The following is a 22,477-nucleotide window of genomic DNA, read 5'->3' as shown; positions in this document are numbered from 1 at the left end:
TGTACAGAGGTCTTGCCTTCTTACTCAAAAAAATTGTAAGAACTTTTTACCATTTGACAGTCATTGCAAAGTCTAATTCAGCTTGACATCTTTACAGTTTTATTTCTATTCCTACACAGCATTCTCTGTGAATTTGCTTCCCCATTCCCCAGTGCTTGCAGACTCTGCCATCTCTGACTGCAAAGGCGCTTATTCACTCAGATAAGCCTGGGCACTACATCTCCATTTTTTTTTCCTTTAAGGGCAGAGATTCCTCTTAATTTTATTATTTTTATTTTTAATAATCTCCAGGCCTTTTTCCCATTCAATCTCTGGGCTCCGCAGTTCACCTTGTTTTATTAAAATACTCCTATTTGTTTGTTCTTTTTGAAACCCAAAAGTGTGCTTACAGAACCAAAGAACTGTTTATTCTTCTCTTTCATCTGAATCCAGTTATGAATACCCAACATTATTTTTGAGACCCACATCTCTAATAATGCCCTCATCACGTAAAGCTGGTATCCAGACTTTCTGCTTCAGCAACTACTTGATGAAGAAACCTTTCATGCAGAACATACAGGAATGTTTAGGCCCTGCTTTTGTTAGTAGAACTTTAATTCCCAGCTATAAACTGGAGAATAACTCTCTGCAATGACACAGTTCTCAGTAGTAGTTCTCTCTAACGAATTACACATCTAAATCCAAACCCAAGGATTTAAATTCCTAGATTATCTCAGTAGAATTAATTTACTAGCCTTCTCTTCCCCTAGAATTATTTTATTCCAAAGAAATTATTTTCAATCTGTGCTGTCCTTTCTTCTTTCCTTTCCTCTTATCATTTAATTACTATTTGGTGCTATTCCACCATTTAGCTTTCATTTTTATCATTCCTGAATAGGCATATGCTCTTATACCTGAATTCCAAACATATCTGCCATCCTACCATATTTCTGCTCTCTCTAAATTCAGTTTCACATCCCTAACCAATACTTCACACTCCTCTGTCATGGTGTCTGTTGCCTAGCATTTATGCACAAATACTTCAGTTTTTCCTCCTGACCACAGGAACTCCACTGTTTGCAGGCTCCCAGCTCCTACTGACTGCTTGGCTTTGGAGACCTTTGGCCCGAATCAGTCTCATATTAGGCATATCTGTGTTCAGAGATGGACTTGGACCCTAGCTCCTTGGCAGAGCAGTCTCTCTCATGGTCAGCTACATCACTCACACATACACTCTTCACAAACTACAATCAACCTGCTAAAAACCAAACACAAAAATTCACCAATCTGCCATGAAGACTTATCAAAACCAGATCCCATGGTCTCCCTTAGCCGTTATTCCTGTCACCAACTCGGCATGCAAAGCCTTATGCCTCAATCCTCGATTCCTTGGTTGCAGCCACTGGGTGTGCCAGCCAGCCCGTCCCCGTCCTTCACCCATGTCCTGTCACAAACAAGATGCATAAATTCCCTGTGAGCCAACCAACAAGGATTGTTTTTTTTCTCAGGGGCAGGACCCATTAGACAGCCCTATTTGCTAACTGTATTCTTAAGTGCTAGCATTCAGTAAAAGAACTTTTGTCCTGAATCGGACTCACCCCAAATTAGACATATCTGTAATTTGGTCTGCAGTCACTGAGCAACAAGGCATCGTGCCAAAAACTTTTTTTCCTCCCTGTCTACCAGACAAACATGCAATACTGTGCATGGCTTTGAACAATACTTTGCAATACGCTGTAGAGAATATCCGGTCAAGTTTATATCCAATACAATTTACAAGGTAACTATTTTGACCCACTGTTGTCACCTGCGTTTCCTACACAGGCCTAAACCACCACAGAATTTAAGAGAAAAGCTACACTGTTAAAAAGTTTTGTAGTCTCAGGGAGAATAAGGACCAAATATGCTTCATCTACCAGAAAAGACATGCATATTGAAGACCATGGATATTAATTGCAGCATTTAATTCTTCTAACTTAAATTTTTGGGAAACCAAACCAACTGTCAATAGGTTAGATGCCCACACCTCTGGCATAAAGTTAAAACATTTTGATAACAAACAAAAGAGGTGTTATCACATACACCTTCAGTTACCACCAGTATCTGAATTATATTACCTAAAAGTTGTAAAAGTACACACTTTTTTAAAAAATAATCTGAATAGCTTGTGCCTACTATGCTTCACACATAGAGAATATAATTTATTCATGTAAAATTCTGTTTAGCATAGCAGCATCGCATCCCAACCCTCCCTCTCTTAAATTCACAGATGAGGTTTTTAGGGGTCCTACAACTCCAAATATGGCAATGCAGCTATTTGCTCATTCTTTTTTTTAATTACACTTTTTCCACGTATACAAGTTCTGTTACGTGCACGAAAATACATCCATTCCACATTTTCAGCTGTCTTATCAGGAAGAGTACGTAGTTTCCCCATGAAAGAACATTCATAAACATTATTTTCTTTTAGTCCAAAAATCATATCAAGCAAGCTGTCAGACAAGTGAATAGATTTTTTTTTTTTTTTTTTAACACATCGGGACACGTCACCCAGCTCTGGCTAGACCCCCAGTAAAAAGAATGCCAAACAATGTTCCAAATTCTTCAAAATACCTAAAAAGGTGCTGAATCTACTGTTAGTTTAGTTAAACCTAATAGCTTGTGGCCAATCATCACAGCCACATACATGACATTTCACATTGAACAACAATTTCCTTTGTGTTTCTGTAGAAGGAGGTTATATAGCAACTACACTTATAACGCCACACCTACTTCAAAACCAGCATGGCTGTAGGATGACTGCAAACTTTCCTAATTTACTGGCCACAGAGCTCAGTCCTAGGGCTTGTCTTTGCTAGAAAATAAAGGTTATGCCTACAACAGCGACACAGAACTGAGACTGGTAATCCTTTACAGGTATTAGAGGCAGTTTTGTCTCAACAAGACAGCATAGAAGTCTACATGGTCTGACTGACTTGGAAAAGCTCGAAGTAGTAGTAGGTCATTATTGCACTCAGCCCCTTCTGCTGCCTCTATCCCAGGTAGCCCACCTACAGCCCACAGAAGGGTCTCTCCTCCACCTACAGTGCCCATACCTACCACATGGGCATCACCTGGGGAGAAGGCTGGTTAGTCAGAGAAGTCAAAAGTCACACTTGTGATAAGATCAGGTGATTTCTACTTGTAGGTGTAAACTCCAGGATCTCCCACTGTTTTTAATTAAAATTACTAATGCCTGAAACTACACAGTGCTTTATCTTCAGAAGACTTTTTCATCAGCTTAAGGAAACACCTATATTCAAATAGATCTCATCATGATATATAAACGTAATATATAATATAAATATCATCAACTACTACTATTGTCTGAAGACACAGACACTTCCATACGAATGTTACTTTTGCATATTTTTGTATGGTCTCTCTCATATTCTCATTTTCCATTTATTTCTCCATTTATAGAAAAAAATGCTTTTGGACAGCTGCTAAAAGAAAAAAACCAAAAACTCTTTGCCTAAAGTTTCATAGCCAGATCTAGTGCTAAATGGATCATGCTGCAGCCACTATCACCTTTAATGGGAAGTTGGATCCTACAATACCACAAGCCACAGAACGTAAGGTTCTACCCTGAGCTCAGAAACTTGGAAAAGGTATTAAGCCTGCACTCCCTTTAAGGGTCTAGAAGCTACAGTTCTTTACTCCTGCTAAGCATTGAACAACTTTCCCCAAAGAAACAAAGGACCAAATTCTACAGAGTGCTTGAGGGTTATTTGTAATACAATTTAAGATACATGTGTGTATTTAAATCCAGCCCTTTCACTCTTCACTTTGCTATCCCAGGCTTTAGCAGTTTCTAAGGCTAGTACAAAATGTGGCTGACAGCAACAGCAGTAATATAGCACCCTTGGAGTGTTTGAAGTGTAAAGTTCATTAGTTCTACCTTAAGGTCACTCTTTTAATCCAACAGCCAAAATCTTATTCGCACTACCATGCTGTTAGCCTGGAAAAAAAAAAAGAGAACTGCAAAAAAATCAAGACATCAGCTTAGATACTTCTTACAAGTGACAAGATCAACACTAAAAATCCAAATAACAGTCAATACCTTTTAGCAAGTTTCAAGAAAGCAGCAAAACTATTCTTGATTGTGCCATAAACCAAATTAAATTTAATAGAATGGATAAAGGAAATGAAGGAAGGAGAAGATAAACATTTCAATACCTGATAATTGTGTTTTATAATTATTAGTTGAACTTGGTTTACAAATAGAATTTACTAAAGCGTCTGTTGGGAATTACAAGACATGCAAATAACTGAATTTTAACTTCTGTGTTTGTTTACTGATTTTTGTACATACAGTTTAAATTTTAACAAACTCAATTTTGCTTTATCCTCAGTGGATATTTGTACACTTATTAAGAAGTTATGTCAACAGAAGACTTTCAGAACACAAGGATTGTGTTTTAACAATTCTGAATCATATTTTTAAAATAAGAGGTACTAGCTCTGTAACTTACTAGCTTGATTGATCCTGCACAAACTCATACATGTCTACTTATGTGCACTGTAAGACATCTTTAAAATTAAATGGGACACACCTCTGTAAGACAAATACATTAGCATGTATAGATGAGGATGATATTCTCTTTTTTAGGAAATAATCTCAGAGACCTAAGAATTATTGGTAATGTTAGAAATAAGTAGCTTTTCTTCACCCCAAATACTCATGTTCTTAAGCGTGAGAATTTTCAGTCTTGTTTGTTCGGAACGGGCACAGCATTTCTTTCCAGTGCTAAATTAGCAATCACCTCAAAACGAGCTCCCAAATTAAGATTGTTACCTACAAGGCTCAAGAGTTATCGTTTACATCCCCCAATTTACCCTTTTATATTTATACAGTTGTACCATTCTCACACAAATGTTGTATTTCAACAAATATTAAACGGTTTTTATTTTACTCACCTGCACACTAAGATGAATCCATTTCTTCACAAGAATTCTCCCCAGTGTCATTACTTTTATTGGTGGCTGCAAACCATTTACTGTGCGATAATAAAACATGGTCTCTTTCTCAGAGATTGTGAGTTTGAACACAGTCTGCCCATCGACAGCCTTTTCTATCACACACCTTTGGAAATAACCAAGAAAAACAACATAAGGTCAGAGGCACACACATATACACATTCTTGCCAAGGTGCTATGCTGTAAAGTGATGCTAACCAGAATGTATTAAAATAAACGTTAAAAATACAGCTCTTGAGAAGATGCTCAGTGACTGTGAAAGTCACAGGATGTGCCAAGTGTAAAAGAACTTTAACAAAGATATTTTCTGTCTTAATCTGTGAGATTTTTTTATTCCTTTTTAATTTAGTGCATGTAACCCCAGTTCACTTGGGGGTGGAAGAGGGGTCCACTTTGCCTCCTCTCTTCAGGGTTCCATGACAGAAACCACAGTGGCTGGCCAGCACTGCGCAGGTCTCTGCTGCACTTTTCGTACACAGCCGTGCAACATAGTACATCCTGTGGAGGCACTTACATTTTTCTTAGTCTAACAAGGCAAATGTAATATAACCACAAAAAGCAGTACGAATGACATGTTCTGGAAATAAGTTTTCCATCTTTCCACCAAATCTGTCCAGGTAAGGTAGCAACAACACCAGCTTCCCCCACACTCTCCCTTTGACACAGCCTTTCTTTAACCTAAGAGAACCAGAGCAAGGCAAGAAGGCTATCCAGCCACTTGTTAGGTTTTTTTTTCCCCACAAAGATTTCGCATCAATATCAAACGCAACACTGACATGTAAGTTACAAAGAATACCATCCATAGCAACCCACGTTGAATATCTAGCTGCTGAAATATTTTTGCCAATACAATCACCATGATGTCAAGGGTCCTGAGAAAGCATAGGTTATATATGCTTGTGAAATAGCTATGTATTTTATTAAGGTAATCACCAGTACAACAAAAATTATGAAGTTCTGCATTCCCATTTCAGCTGCTTGAAAAACCCAGTCCTCAATTTACTGACCCATGAAAAGTCAAATATTTTAGCAGTTACACCAGGCTAAATTAGTGCACTAAGTCACAGGAGAGAAGCATATAAAATTTGTATGAGACCAGGATTTATTTAGACGTATTTCAGGAAAAAAATAAAACAACACACTTATCTACTGATAAGCATCTTCACCTACTATGCATTTATAAAAGAAAAGTATCAAAAAGGCTCTTCTTCGATACTGCCATTATTCACTAATTCACCTTTAAATCCAAGAGAAAAATTATTTCATCTTAACTGTTACCATTTTAGCCTGATAGAACGTTGTCAATAAAACAACTTGCAAAATGCAGACTTCTGTTTTCCAAACCTTACTAAAAACATGTTTCTTAATATATTGTCGACTTGTCTTTTCAATATTTTGTTTGCTTGTAAACATGCTAGCTTTGCTAGATAATAAATGTGAGGGAAGGCTCAGCTAAGTAGCAAAATATTTAGGAACTGGATTTACCCAGTTCCTGGATAAACAATAATTGGATAATCCAGTTTTTTGTTTATTTTAGTTATCTAAAACAAACATCCCCACATTGTTTTTATCCCCAAAGGTGTCATGACTTTAAGAATGGAAGTGACCTTGATGTACATCACTTTGAAAACCGGAAAGAAAAAACGTGAATTGTGACTCACTACTAAAAGAGAAAAAACCAAGACACAGAAAACGGGGGGGGGGGGGGGGGGGGGAGGGGAGAAAAAAGAAAAAAAACCCAAACTAGTGCTAACATAGGTGAAATAGGTATAAGCATTACTTCTGACTCTGAGCACGATTTTCCATTCCAGCCTTGGTTACAGAGAGAAGCCACTGTTCTTTGTGAAGTTTCCAACTTCTTGTAACCTGCAGTCCCACAGAGCCAATTCCTGACTACATAATTCTCTATGGCGGGGTTGAAGGGAGAAAAAGCAAACAACGCAAATCTGCCTGGTCAGCTTTCAAAGAGAAAAATATTCTAGAGAATCTAACACGGCTGCACTGGTGATCCCCACACATTAACTGGAGCACTTGCAAATGGGCACATCTGTACAGGTTCAAAATCAGACGTACGGTATCTTAAGGCAAATCCCCCTTTCAGTCTAATTCCTAATGTAAAACATCTGAATGTATATAAAGTAATAGGATATGATTTTAGTCCTTTAGATAAATAAATTTTAAAAAATACATCTACTGCCCACTTCACAATCAGGCCATGCCCCCTGACCCTTCTGCGTGTAAAAGGCCCCAGCTCATTTCTCTCCCACCACCAATGTCTTCTGGTCATCTAACTTCCAGTTAGCCCAGTTCAAGCTAAATTGATATAAACTACCTGTAATGATTATTCATATATGCTAAGCTTCTACTCATATTCTTATCCTATTCCATTGCAAAGGGTTATCATCATATACAATTTCCTATATTGTGCTAAGGCTTACTTACAGGCTACGCACAGGCTTACTGAAAGCATTTATATTAACTGATGAGTACATGCAATAAGAGAGGAAACATGGGGAAAGAATAAAATTCAGGGACAAGAGCTCTGCTCACTTACTGCACTTACTGCCTAAAGGGAAAGTAAATTTAAAGACTGGAGTACAAATGTCAGTATTTTCTCTCTATTCTCTTGCTTTTCTTCAAGATTTCCAATATGCAGTGACTTAAAAGCATATCTACAAATATCTATACTATACATCTTCGAAGAACATTTGGGCTTCAAATAAATCCGTGACATGACTTGACTTTCCTCTCTCTTTGTATGAAAGTGTATTCTTTCCCAGATTCACATAAGAAAACTTGCTGTATGAAATTGATGAAGAAAATTCTTGGTGTCTTGACTATCCACATATATCTGCTCCCCCAGAATGTCACAATCTTTAAAGGGCCTTCAGATGTTGGATCCTCACATGAGTATCTCTCACTTCAGCCAGCACAGTAACTTCTAGCAGAAAAATCCTGCTATTCTTTTTTACATGGGCACATGCCTAACAGAGAAAGGTCACAGTCTTTACAAGGATGTGATGGGATACTATACAGCAACACTCCTAGCTTCTTTCCTAAGCACTCTCTAGCAGCCAAATGATATAACATTCAGCACGAAGAAACACATTAGTACAGCATGTTCAAAAACCACAGGTCTGCTGTACTTGATGTAAGAACACTTCACCAGCAAACAAAATACCTTGTTAAACTTTCAATTATTCTACTAGTAAAATGAGTGGCTGGTTCTGGCTCATCTTCCTAGTGTTTTGGTGGCAGCGCAAAGACTTTGTTAGAATGAGTCCCAGGTCCATGAAGTCCCTCTGCTGTGATAATGGGGTTTAAAAGGTCTCACAAATGACATCCAACAGGGACAACTCCCCATCAGGGACTGCAAAATGTAGGACATCTGGTAAGTCAAACTCCTTCTGCCAACCTGAAGAACTCACTAAACCAATACAATAAAAGGAAAAACATCTTAGTTTGCTGTTTAACTATTTCTCTTTTGTAGGATGCTGTCTGAGTTGAGCTTCGGTGGCTATTTGTGTGCAATTACTGTTTCACCACAACTTGAGCTCTGTATTCCTTTTATGAAGAAAGAAAAATTAACATGCTTCTTTCTGTGAACAGTGAAAAAAAAAAAAAAGAGTCCGGACAGTGGCTTGTCATCCTGACCACTAGAATAACTGTTGTCCAACTTCAGTTTTCAGGACTGGGCTCTACCATTGTCATTTCTACATGTTGAGTAGTAGCAATCTCATAAGACAGAAGAGTGAAGTGATCTATTACAAAAACTGAATAAAAACATTTAGATTTTAAAGTGATCTATAAAACCCACTGAACAGGAATATGTACGTTGTGTAGTTATTAACACAGTAGCAATTGGAGGCTAATGTTTTACACTAGTCCATGGATAATCAGACATCGGTAGAGTCTGGTTTCTGCACAGCACTTAATCATTTGAAACTAAGGACATACATTTCATTGTTTTAGGCTCCATGCAAGCAAAAGCCTATTCCATTGACAAGAGTTTCACAGATCTTACTCAACACATCACTGCAACAGCTTGCTTGGAAATTAGCAGGACATTTCTCCTTCAAGTTAGGCATATGCTCTGCTGAACAAGACTCTGACATGCCCGCATGTGTGTGGACATGAACTCATGGCATAGGACAATGCCAGGCATGGACTCTCTGGCATTCAAGATTCAAGCATTATATTGAAAACGCTGCCTACAAAAGACACTAGGGCAAAGCTCCAGAGACACCTTTACACATACCTTCAGCTGAGCTGATTTAACTTAAGCTCAAACTAAAACCACTTTTGCTCTGCAGATGTCATTTATTTCCCCTCCATAACCACAACTTCTATAGCTAGTTTGATTTTTTTAAAGGTAATTATCCTTGCATAAAGCAGACTATAATTTTAGTTATATCATTATAGTTTTAGACATTTCTATTGTTTCTGATGATTTTCACACCCGTAGACAACCTACTGTTTCACAGCAGCATGCAAAATAAGGATCAAGAATGCTACAACAGAGCAGATCATTAGTTTCATTCTAAGAGTAAGTTATGAGCACAAGTACAAAAACATTTGCGACATATACTCTGAAGGAATGTACTACACTTTTTGTGTGCTTCACTTTAAAGAGGATCTGCACAACCAGGGTAAGAAAGAGTAGGAGGCTCTGCATTTTGTGATAGAAGAAGGGAACTTTTTTTGCAGGATTTGCGATGCATTTTTCAAAAAGCTGTTTTCAAAATTTTCATTATAGTAAGGCCCAGTCAAACTGAAGGGCCACTTATAACAGCAATATTTGCTAAAAATGTGACATGTAGGCAAATAAGAGAGGAAGCATGCTTAGCCACGTCTATTTTGTGAACACCTAGTGAAACTTCACTAGCAGTTTGAACAGCAGAATCTTCTGTTAAAGTAGCAACATGATCTCTTGTTCAGTCAACATTCTCCAGATCTTCCAGAAAAACTATGACCACTCTTCTATAGCTCTGAAATATTCTTTTTGGAACATCTGTGGGTTTTCCTTGTTTGTTTTTAAGGAGTAAACTTGTGTTGGAGGATGCCTAAAATTTTAGATCATTTTTTTCCTTCATGAAAGCAGCAACAGCACAAAGCCTTGACAACATGTTTTTCTAGCAGCTTTTAGAAGGAGGAATGTGAATTAGAAATATAAATTTAGATTTTTAAGAATAGACATGCACATTATATATGAATAGTTCCCACTGAAAGCAATTGGGCTATCATCTGAGTCAATGCCGCTGAAACTGAATCTACTTGTCTTGACATTTGCGAAGACCTCAACCTAAATACGACTTTAAAACGTCACAGTTTCTCACTGTACCTTTTTAAAATTTTAAATAGCTTGCTAATAATGACTGTGACTACAATGATCAATTTTTTTAAGAGCACCAGGAAAGTAAACACCTTCAGTACTACTTACATTACACCTTCTTGCTCAGGTTTCAACCATACAGTTAACGTAAATGAAGCTGCAAGCCTCGGAGAATGGGGAGTAGAGAAGCAATCCTTGTGATTATGAAAAATAAAACTGGAAGCGTTGCTGAAGGACCCTGGACGCAAGTCCCTTTTGTCCTCTGTGATACAGGTACCAAAGCCTTCTGAAAGAAGCAGTTTGTAGGAAGAAGGTGACGACCTGTATGGACATTCCTGAACACAAAACCTCTGGGTGCAGGACATAATACTTTCAACAGCTACTGAGCTATGACAAAAAGTACTTCGGTCTGGCAGCCCACAAGTGGCTTGAGTTGGCACGATTGACACATTCTTGAAAGCTCCCACATTTTCAAGCCTAGGGAAATGTCCCTGAGAGCTGACCAACACAAAGGAGTCATAATAAGTTAAGATTAATGTTTCAATAGCATGAAACAAGAAACGACACCTCAAGGAAAGAGCCCAGCAATTCATGTTTACAAAAAAGCTCCTCCTGATTAAAGCAACCGTAAATAAATAATGATGTCCATGTCAGTAGCAATGTCCTCAGGTGGTAGGCTTTAAGAGTTTATGTAGCGTTTCATCTTCAAAACACTCATGCAAGGACTCAGTCGCAGGGGACATCTATGTCTTCTGGCCAGCAAAACGCACGTGGGTGACAGCCGGTATCTGCAAACCACAGAAAACAGACACAATCCATGGGAGGAACGTGCGCTTTTGCGGCGACAGAGGCGATGCCCCGCTAGGGATTTTAAGGGTTTGAATTCTTCTTCCACATTTCAGCCAGCAGGCCCACCTGCACACCTTTGCTGGCTACGGCCAAGATGTCTCTCTAAGCAAGGGCAACGGGGCTAGGCTGACTCGAGCCCGCACACGCTCACAGCCGAGCGGTGTTTATCCCAGATCTGCCGCGTCACGCGAGGCCGACGCTCAGCTTTGCATGTTACGGCAATGAGTACAGAATAAGGTAGCAAAACCAAGGCATGCAACTTCAGCATCCGAGCGCCTTTCCTGTGGGTTTCAAGCTAGTTGGTTGAATCTCACATTTACAATCCCCCGGTGCTTACCTCAGCTTTACACTGCTATCTGGGAGCTGCTCGGCACCATCCCCACTGCGCTATTTCAGGGTACGCTGAGGGACACCCCCCTGCCTCCGCTCCCGAGGCGCGCTGAGTGCCAGCGAGCGGCAACGGCAGCCTGAGCCCCCAGCCACGTATCCATCGTCCCCTCAAGTAGACGGCCCGCTTCGTGCCTTACCCTGCTGCCCACTTCACGCTGCTCCTTTCAGCGCTCGGCAAAGCTGATTAAAACCGCGCTCCCCATCTGTCCCGTGTGGATCTTTCTAATAGCGAACGCCTGCGCTGGGGCTCCCCAGCAGGCCGGGTAGGGGCAGCCGATAAGTAAGTTGATTTACCGTTATTTACTCCGCCTGGGAGAGGAGCGAGGAGCGCGGCGCGGCGCCCGGCGGCTCCCCGCGGCAACGCCGCCCGCCGTCGCCTGGCAACGCCGCGGCCTCCTCCCCGCCCCCGCGGCCCGGGCCCGCCGCGGCCCCGCCGGGCCCCCCCGGCCCGGCACCTGCCGCGTTGTAAGGCGGCGGCGGCGGCGGCAGCAGCAGCCGGAGGCAGTCCGGGGCGCACGGGTCCTTCCTTCGTCCCCTCACCCTACCCCGGCTTAGTTTTACATGCACCCACCCCTCCCCCGGGATGGGAATGCCGGCCCGCGGGAAGCCATTTCGCTGCCACTCGGGTGCGCGGTATGAAGTGTTTAACACAGCGCTGGGCGGCCGCACGTCGCCTCAGGAGAGGCGGGCGGCCTGCGGCGGGCGGGCCCCAGCTCTCCTCAGGCCCGCGCTTCAGGCTGCGGTTCTGCGGGGCAGTCCGCCGTGGCTCAATGCCGGCGGGGTCAGGCCGCCTTTTTTGGGGGGGGGTGGGGGGGTGAGGCCTTCTGCAGGGCGCGTTTGTCAATGTCAGCCTTATAAAGTTTTGGAAGCGACGAGTTAGCTGTCTCTGGGTCCGATTTTCTCAAGTTTTAGGGTCAGACTTTCACTGGGTAAAGAAACGGGAATGAATTTCTTCTACACACTGAAACTAGGGTGGGAGTTTGAAGTCAGAGGACGGATGGAAGAGCACGAACAAGAGCAGAGAAGTGCCATAGGTACGCTTTCCGCAGCAAAAAAAGTGCAAAGAAGAAACACTGTCAGGACCTTCAGACATTTTTGACACGAACCTCATTTCTCTCTTTGGTACGGCTATGCAAAGCAAGCACAAACAAGCTGCAAAGTTGTCATCAGTGAGCTGAGCATGAGCTACAATAGGTTGTTTATATGTATTTCTGGACAGAGAAGCGCCAATTAATACGTCCCCTGAGGATATATAAAGCATCTATAAATTTTATCTATTATGGAAGTTGCATGAGCTGCAACCTGGCTGGTATCTTTCCTGACAATTTTGTTGAAATAGCCTCCAGTAACTTGTCACCTTAGCATGTTTGGACTTTTACTAGCTACATAGTGACAAAATTCTTTGGCAACATATACAATTGCTAAGAAATCATCCTCTGTCATAACTCTTAATGCATTTTAACAAGCCCTTCATCCTGCATCAAACAAGCTCCTCGACCATTCCTGAAACATCTCTGCTTTAATACAGATCTTTTTTCCTAAGGTCATAAAAGATAAATACTAATTCCTGCTAAAGTGTTATCAGTCACTTTGCAGTGTTTTCATGTTCTGGTAGTCATTAAACATCGTAGCTCTGTTTGTTGTCAGAATTACCTTCCCAAAAGTATTCAAATGTGAAGAACTTTGTTTACCACAGAACGGATGGGGGGGAAACATTGGTCTGAGGCCTGGTGCAACACCTCAGCGCATAAAGCACTTTAGATAAATACAGTTAGACCATAGGCTGCCACAGTGCCATCAATAATACAACAGTGAGAGTGTTTACACATCAGGAGCAAACCAGGTCTTTTAGAACACGATGGAAAGCGAACAGGCAGAAGACAATGCAGTAATAAAATCCCAGACATTAGCTACCATCTCAGGACATCAAACAAGATCGAAACAGCTGTGAGTCATGGAGCACACACCTAACAAAAATGGGAGCTTATCAGGTGACCAAAGATATCAGACCGTGACTTACGTGTATTTCTTGGCATTCCTGAAATATTAAAAAATCAGGTTTTGCTCTGTCCCACCTCTTTCTAGCAACGAGCAAGGCCTGCTGCAAGACTCCTTGCAGGTCTAACAGGTATCTGAAAGGAAATTCAGAGCACATTCATCACAAAATGCACTTCCTGGTATATTCTGCAAATACTTGACAGCCCCACCACCTCCCAAGTACACCATCGCATCTTTCATAGTCCATGCTCAGTTTGGTCCCTGACTCCTGTTACACCCTCTATCCCCAAAGATAACCAGCCCCGCAGAGATGATGATTTTTCCCTTTACATATTTCATCCAAATACACAAGACAATAGTACAAACCTTACAAAACCACATTGCAGGCCAACAGCACAATTACCCCGGTCAAGGATGACTACTTTTTTGTCAAGGATACCATTGTTCATCGGGAGTAAAATGAATAAACTACCAGCAGGAGATTAAATAGATGAGAAAGCATCCAAAGGCCTTTGCAGCCAGGAACAGACATGCAATATAAACTATACCACAAACGAAAAACCTGAGAGTGATTTTGCAGGAAATATTATGGATCCTGTTCACAGGAGTGTTTTGAAGGCTCTTCAATATACATATATGAAAACAGGGAATCCTACTAGGCAAGAAAGTGTGCTAGTATTATGCAATGAATTCTTGTGAAGAATTCATTATGCCCATTTAACAGAATTAGAATTGCGGCACAAGGAAAATGACCTAATTTGAATGCTTCAAGCTTTTAGTTACAACTGTTCATCTCATCAGAAAAGAAAGCTTTCAATAGCCACTGGGGTGCTCTGAGCGATACAGATGCCATCGGAGACTCTGACCTGCATTAAAAGTTGTGACATAACTGGGAGCCTGATCCTAATGATTTGATGCCTTATCCATGGCAGACAGCATCATCCAAAAAAGCTTTCCATACCAGCTGTTTTTTTTAACCCATGGTTAGCAGAGTCTGGGACCCACTGACCACTCTAGGAGGTTGGGGCAGGTTACTAAGGAAAAGAAACCATAAAGCCTAGTGTGTTATACAGCAGTCTGTGCCTTGCCTGGAAAATTTTGAAGACCACATGTCTAAAATTTATATGCTCTGAAGCAGGGATTTGATGTGAGAAGTCATCTTTCCATAATCAAGCTATAAGCCCTCAAAAATACCAATTTGCGCATGCTCGGTGGAGGTCAGTGGAGCATCTTGTTGGAGATGGTAAAACCACAGGGACTAATTAAGTTTGCATACAGGGAAAACTTAACACTACCATTTCCAAGCTTCAGTGTGCTTGACTTTGTAACAATGATCATCTAGTAGGAGAAAAAAAAAGGATGAAGGGAGACAGGGAATGCAGCAATATGCTTAACTCAAAACTCCAATGATAGAAAACTAGTCTGCACAAACAATATGCAATTGCACGCATGTGTTTTATACTTACACAGTGCAATACCAACTTAAAATAATTCCTTAGAATCATAATTCCTGGGATTATTGAGGTAGAATTTCAGGTATTCCATTTCTCTCCCCAAAACACCATGGGTATTGTGCACTGTCACAATTGTTTTTAAATAATATTTTAATTAGTGGTGAGCAAAGTCTGGACAACTAATTTGTTCATCAATTTTGCCTTGCCTTCTGTTCATAAAGAGTTCTGAAAAACTGAAGAATTTTGCACTGTATTGAAAGCTTCCATTTGTATCATGTTCTGCAAATACCTTATACCAATATTAGCTTGTATTTGTGCAGTGTTGACTAGTCACATGCCACTATTTTTGCTATTGTATGAAGTGACCTATGTAGGCTAACCCACGCAGCATGACTTTCAAAGATTAGGCTCAAGTGTACAATTCAAAATTCACTTTCAGTGAATATTCATAAAGACTTGTTTTTATGAGTGCTTTTTCTTGTAAAACTACACCATTTGAATATTTGCAGGAAATTAACATAAAAGATCCATTTGCATAGCTGAGTCAATATTTATTTCAAATTTAACTGTCTAGCAAAATTATTTTTTCCAATATTTTGCAAGTAATAATAAAACTACAATGCAAGTACATTTTAATAGCTGGAGGGGAGTTGATCATGACAACCCAGAAATAATTAACAACTTATGTTTTAAAGGGGAGGAAATTCTGTATAAGCCAGTGAAATAAATATTAGAGTAAAATTTTCTGAAAGCACAGGAGGAGGCGGCAAGTATTTTATAGAGCTGTTAAGAGCCTTTTAACAGCTTTAGAAGTACAGTACATCACATCGCTTATTTTAGCACCGAAAACTTTCTTTGTTACTAGAAAGGCAGAAATGAAAGACTCTTTTAGGCAAGAAGTTTTACAGGCTTCCTTCACTTGAAAATACTGAGCTAGACTGTACATCTCCACATGGTAAATCCAGTGAAAGGAAACCTCTGCAAGGACTTCTTTACGCAGATTTTCTTTTGCATGACCATGGTAGGCTGTAGTAATGGCCTGTCCAAGCAGGAAGGGCCATGCTATACAGCCGGAGCGCTTGGGCTCTCGTAATCAACCTTTTCTCTCCCCACAGCATCTATTATTTCCTCCACACCTCCCCCCACCCCAATCCATCATATGCTTTCCTGCCAGTTCCCAGCGCAGGATATGTCCAAGTAACAGCTTCTCTTTTCCTTTATTAGCCCATTCTCCACAAAACATTTTCTAATCCATCCTCTGGCCTTCAACACTTTCAATACATTATCCATACCTAATTAATCAATGCTCTGTTTTCATCAAATGATTATCAACACCTTCTCCAGATTCTCAGTCAAATCCCTGCCCCTATTCTTCATTTTCCTTTAGACCTTCTCCTTTAATCCCCTATTTCACAGCTGCTTAATCCGTGGCTGCTTTACCAGGCAGCCCCTTCCGTCCTCTTCTGCTTTATCATCGTTAAGCAACAAGCGTTCTGCTCAACCTTGAGCATTCAAGCTGATCTCACCTTCCTTGCCCCAAGCCTTCTTTCAGCAAAAGATGATTCCACATCATCTTCCAACTTTTCATTCCATCCCAAAGGAGGATCTTCCAGCTCTGCAGCTGCCTCCTCTTCTCTGTTTTGGTTCTGTTACGGTCAGTGTGTCTTCAGCACAGTCCTCAGGTAACAGCAGAGGAGGTGGACTTTGACTTGGCATACACATGTTGACAGACTGGAAAGTTACATTAGGATTTGTCCAAGTTTCATATAATTAGGCAATTTTCTGAAGACAGATGAACTGGGTATTCAGTTCAGGACTGCACCATACAACATGAGCATAATCATTTCCTCCTATAAATGTTCAAATTCTGCTTTTTCTTCCTGAAAATTCCTATTTCACAGTTCTCAAAATACTTCACCTATCTTTATCATCTCTTTTGCCCAAACCCCTGCATTTATATCCTTCTCCTTCAGCTTCTAAATTCACTTTTATTTCACAGTCCCTCCTGTTGCTTCTTGCAAATCACTACAGTAAATTCACTCATGTTTATCATTCCCAAGGACATGCTCCTTCCCCAAACATCTTCCTCCTATTTGCTCCTGTAAGGATCTTACCGCTTTCTATTCAGACCAGCTCTTCAACCAGCATCAGGTCCCTCAAACCTTTATCTTGTACCCTCAGAATCCTTATTTCCCACCAGTTTCTTCTGCTGCTTTTCAACATATCCCTCTACTTCACAGCACACAGTCCTCACTGATTCTCCCACCTTTAGTTTTCCCTCTTTCTTCCTATTCAGCTTCCTTTCCTTCTGAAAGTTTCCACCCTGAACTCGCCTCAGTCCGAAGTTCTCCCAGGTTTGTGGTAAATCCTTTTTCCTCTCAAGGGCTCTCTGTCTTCTATATGTCCTCATGGAGAGACCTGGAGGAAAAACTCCAGAGCCATAAAATTGTTATTGCGGTGCTTTGCCTAGCTGCTGGGGTAGCAGACCCAGTAATGGTGAGGTAGGACCTTCATCATCTCCAGAGCAGAGTCACACTGCCCTTCTTTCCTGTATAGGACACATTCAAGGTCTCCCCATGCCAGGAGGAGCAATTAAACCCTTCCTGTTGCACCAACGAGATCCCTGATGAGCAGCAAGAGCAAGACATAGGGGAGGAGCCGCTACTGTCCCCCATCTGCTCCCCTCCATGAGGAACCAAGAAGAAACCAGACTGGGTGTAGGCCTGTTTCCTTCCCTTCCTCCCACCCCTTTACAGCTCACCTGTGCCAGCACGGTGCAGTGTTGCCTTCTCAAGTAACGGTTATCTCTTCAAATCATTTCCAGCAACCGGGACCAATTTACTCCCTCAGCCCTGAAAGGACACCGCTGCCTCGGGAGCATACTGCAGTTGACGTCAGGTCCTCTTCCGCTTCAGACTGATATGGAGCAAGAACTTTACTGTCAGTACTATTCCGCTCCAAAGTTCCCCTGTTATATTATGTGCCATCTTTCAAATACATGCAGTGCCTGTAGAAGCCACATGCTTTTCTTTAAAGTAGTGATTCCTCTGCTCCTGGCACCACTTTTCTTCAAGAATCATTTAAAAGGTGTGTTGCATTTAAAGAGACAGCGGTCTCCCTAGAGCCACTGAGTTAAGGTCGTTATACTTGCACCTCTAAGTGAAACACTTTAACATTATTCATCATCCTAACTTTGAGATGTTCATTACTCCCAGTTGTCTTCAACAAGTATTATATCTGCTGTAACTGCATACACATTTTTGCATAAAGTCATTTTGTGTACCTTATTCTATACCGTAAATTCTGAGGAACGTTAGCGTACACTGTAGGATTTTGTACTTTTCTAGAATTGTAGGAGAAATGTAGGCTAGTTTTAATAAAATAAATGGACATCCTTCTCGTAATAAAATTCAGATGCTAGATTAAGGGAGGCTATCTGAAGAGGAAACAAAACAGTCAGAAAATTGAAATTCTAATCAGAGCTCAGAAATTAGTAACTGTGTGTGTCTGTATCTTAGTTTCCTTATCTACAAATCGAGAAGATTGATACTCACTTTATCAAAGCACTATGAGATGTGCAGGAAGGAACAAAATACCAAAGAATTATCAAGTGCAGTAAAATTTCTGAGTCTAACTGTCAAATGTCAAAAACAACCCTTTTTCTGAAGTTCAGGAAAGTGCTTAACTTCGCAGTAAATCTAGTCTCAGCTACTAACAAAAAGATCTACTGTTAAAAGCCAAAAAATGGAAGTAGCATATGATGGCTGAGTGCTCCAACAGACCGGTCCTGTGAAATGCTAGAGGGCAGTCAATAATTAATATCCCACAGCAAAGGAAAATTGATAGTAGGACCCTGCATCTTTATAAACCTTTCCTATATGATCAGGTAAAACAGAAATAGGATCAATAACATGAAAATACAATCTAATACTCACAGCAAGGAGTCATGGATTTGCATCTCTACTGGTGAAGATGTTCTAAAGGAGAAAGACTAGAAAGTCCTTCCAAGTGCTGGGTGACAGCACAGGGAGGCAGAGGAGCCTCCCACAGTAAGAGAAGTGACTGTAGAGGAAGCAGTCCTTTTGTTTTTCTCCACAAAACTCCCAGTGGAGTAGCTCTTTGAGGAAAGGTTGATTTAACCGCATTCTAGTTTAATAAATGCAAATCTAGAAAGCACGATAAGCAAGTCCGGTGGGAGATAAGGACACAGCATAGGAAGTATGTCAGGACAATCAGAGGGAAAGGGTGCTGCTAGAGGATGTAGCAGAACCAATCTAACAGCTGACTGCTGCCCAAATAGGCAGTCCCGCTCCGCCCAGAGGATTTAGCAGATTGAATCTACTCACCAAGGAGTCAAGTGAGTGCCAAAATTGGGTACAAGGGTATTGGCAAGAACAGGATCGCCCGTTCTAAACGCAGCAAGCTTTTAGATGGTCTCAGTCTGCTTCGAGGAAACATATCCCAAGATGTGTATTTATTTGATCCTTAAAGTCTCCTTCCAAGGCCAGCACTAGTGGCAGTTTTTGAACCAGTTATGTAGACTGAGGCATGACTTTCTAGGACATTATGCTTCCGGTGTCTTTCTCCTTCCCAGGAGCTTTAGAGGGGAAGAGGCCCCAGAGAACTCAAAAACCACTAGCTAAGTCAAACAGGGATATCTAAATTAGTTATACCACTGATGCAAAAGGAGGCAGAACTCAGTCACGGTACATTCTCCTTGGCTGTACTCAGCCCACCTGTAATTACATGTACCTCCTTGACAAAGCACAGCACATGATGTCCAGGATCTTAACAGATACATCAGAGAACAGAGGAAGAGGGACAGAGTGTGTGCGTAAGAGAAATAGGGCATCACTCAATAGACAAAAACATAGGAAAATGTGTTCCATTTGTTTTGTGAGAGGCAGAACTACTTTACGCCATTATCATTGCATTTTCATGACCATCCTAATGAATATGCACGAATGTCAGTGCAATTTTCATCAGGAGTATGCAAAAAATGCAAACAATTTGGTACAGCCACAGTCCAATTGACTCCTCTTTGAAATCTCTGAGGAAAGGTAAATCCTAATATCCCAGTTTCCCTAAGGGAAGAGAAATAAACTGTATGTGCATCAATATGCTTATACTGATAGAGCTGAAGACTGGGGAATGCACTGCTTTAGCTTTATCAATATTGCTAAAACAATGCAGCCTATGCATATAGAGAAGGTTTAAATAGCAGGCAATGATCCCTTTGCACATAATTTATATTAAATATGATCTATGTATATATTTTTAATCAAGCTCATTTGCTTAATACATATTTTATAAATCTCATAATTAAGAGATTTTTCTTGCAGAGTTGGTCTCAGAGCAGTGAAAAACCACCGCGCTCAAGTGAGAGGTGCTAAATAGCTAGGGGTTCCTACAGCCTCAGCTACACATCCATAGTCTTAGACAGGGACTGGACCGAGAAGTCTCATCCCATTAGGATACACTGCAAAGGAGAGTGACAGCTGCATTCACGGGAAAAGCCTCAAGACCGATGAGGACACATGACTTGGCCTGGGCCCAAGCAACAGTGTCGAGGTTTAAATCCTCTCATTCAAGGACACCTTGGCAAAAATCACACACGCGTCTGTATTTATGCTTTTCCGCATTTGGATGTTTGGGATAGAGAGAAGTAATTACCGTCATTGTCCACACACTTGATGTTAATGTATTATATAAATTTTACCAAGTAACACTAAAGATACCAGCATTATATCAGCATAACATGAGTATAACCAAGTATAAATGAGAAAGTGGCCTCATATTACAGTCCAGTTTTCAGGGGCAAGATGCCTATTAATGAATCATCTTATTTGCATATTTAAAAGGCGCAATTTACTTCCTAGTCACTAAACTAGATTCCAGAAGTCCTTCTAATACACACTGCTTTGGTTGAAACTAATTTCCAGAAGAATGCAATTATTTTTTGGTTAATCTTTACAAATTGTTCAAGAAGTAGTTGTCTACCAAAAAAACGAGAAACATTCACTTTAAACTTTTTTAAAACTTACTAAAAATTAACTCAGTCATATAAATATGACTGATGTATACTTCATGGTTTGTATCCTAAGCATTTCACTGTACATCCAGCCTTGTGACACTTCTGTTGTCTACTCCAGAAGTTTTCAACAACTGAAATGATTTTCAGTTTTAAAATTATTTTTAATTTTGAAATTTATCCAGTTATCTCCGTAGCAATCTAGTGTTTCTACAGCTGGAAAAATCAACAAGTGTTTGAAAGTTTCATGCATAAGGCACTGTATTTAGAAGAAAGCAAAACCTACTGACTTCAGTAGTCCACCCTAGAAATAAATCTGTTCTGAATGACAAATGACTTGTGATATTCCATCCTAGTTCCAGTTAATTAGAGATAGTAGACTCTTCAAATTCAATAGAATTTGATATTCTGTAAACTTTTTCGGATACATTTCAGCTTATAAGGTTGTTCACAAAGATCCGTCCCAGCTGTAGCTCTGATCTTGCCAGCCATCCTGTGAGGACTGAACTTTGATCTTCTGTTGAGGCTTATTAACTTTTCAGGAGAGCTAGTAACGGCATCAGGGTTCGGATGAAGAGATGGCAGGTTGGTGGTTCTTTTACCTTGGACAGTTCATTATTTGTGGGCAGAGAGCGGATCACCTACACCACATCATTTCTATTCTGCTGGGAAATTTTTCTCTTTAAATAAAAAGGAGAAACCTAAGTGATTTCAGAACAGACATAAGTTTCCATGATTATTCTTGCAACCAAAATCCCTGTCTACTTAAGGAAAATGCTTTAAAAGTTTCTATGCCATCAAAATTTGTTGCTGGCTTTTAATCCTCTTGTACCAGTTGGGTTCTATGTACAATTTCCAACTTGGTTTTACCTAAAATCAAGGTATAAAGCAACTTTAAGTTATTTTTTCCTCTTTTTTAGTGAATGTAAACGACAAGAATGTTTTGGAACTACAAAAAGATTGATATTTAGTCATATTGGTGAAAGTACTGGTAACTACTATGGTTTCTCTGAGGTCCAGCAGAACTGGGACCTCATTATCATCATGAGCGGAGCATTAGATTGCACTTCCAATGGTATTTGCTCTCTATGGGACAGACTAAGGCCACCCCATTTGTAGTTATGGCAAGTGCACTTTGAAATCACGTTTCTCCATCATGAAATGTGTCCTTAACCTGCTGCACAGGTTGAAGGAGGTATCCTGTCAATCCATTCTAATTTAGCATATTAAAAGAAAGTTCATAGTTAGGATTCATCCTTCTCAGTTTATTTTACACAATAAGGTATCGTTTGCCTGGATATCCAAAAAACGAAATTTGAGACTGGAACGCTTTCGTCCTTCACAATTCAGTACTACAGAAGTGTGTCCCATCTTTTGGCTTTATATGAATAACCTGACCGAAATCTGCAAGAAAACTTACTCAGA

The 22,477-nt window shown here is 40.5% G+C and overlaps 1 protein-coding gene across 1 annotated transcript in view; it reads right to left on the bottom strand.

The window, feature by feature from the left end:
* USH2A (usherin) overlaps positions 1–11,616 on the bottom strand; it is a 396,109-nt gene extending 384,493 nt beyond the window's left edge. Inside the window, 3 exon segments of the mRNA XM_050894852.1 lie at positions 4,939–5,104; positions 10,439–11,118; positions 11,517–11,616. Coding sequence (XP_050750809.1) covers positions 4,939–5,104; positions 10,439–10,923 — 651 coding nt within the window. The 5' untranslated portion in view covers positions 10,924–11,118; positions 11,517–11,616.
* Between the last annotated feature and the right edge of the window lie 10,861 nt (positions 11,617–22,477).

This window comes from Gymnogyps californianus, chromosome 3 (genome assembly GCF_018139145.2).
Source record: "Gymnogyps californianus isolate 813 chromosome 3, ASM1813914v2, whole genome shotgun sequence".
In the NCBI taxonomy this organism is placed as follows: Eukaryota; Metazoa; Chordata; class Aves; order Accipitriformes; family Cathartidae; genus Gymnogyps; species Gymnogyps californianus.
This window is presented reverse-complemented; position numbering and strand designations above follow the sequence as displayed.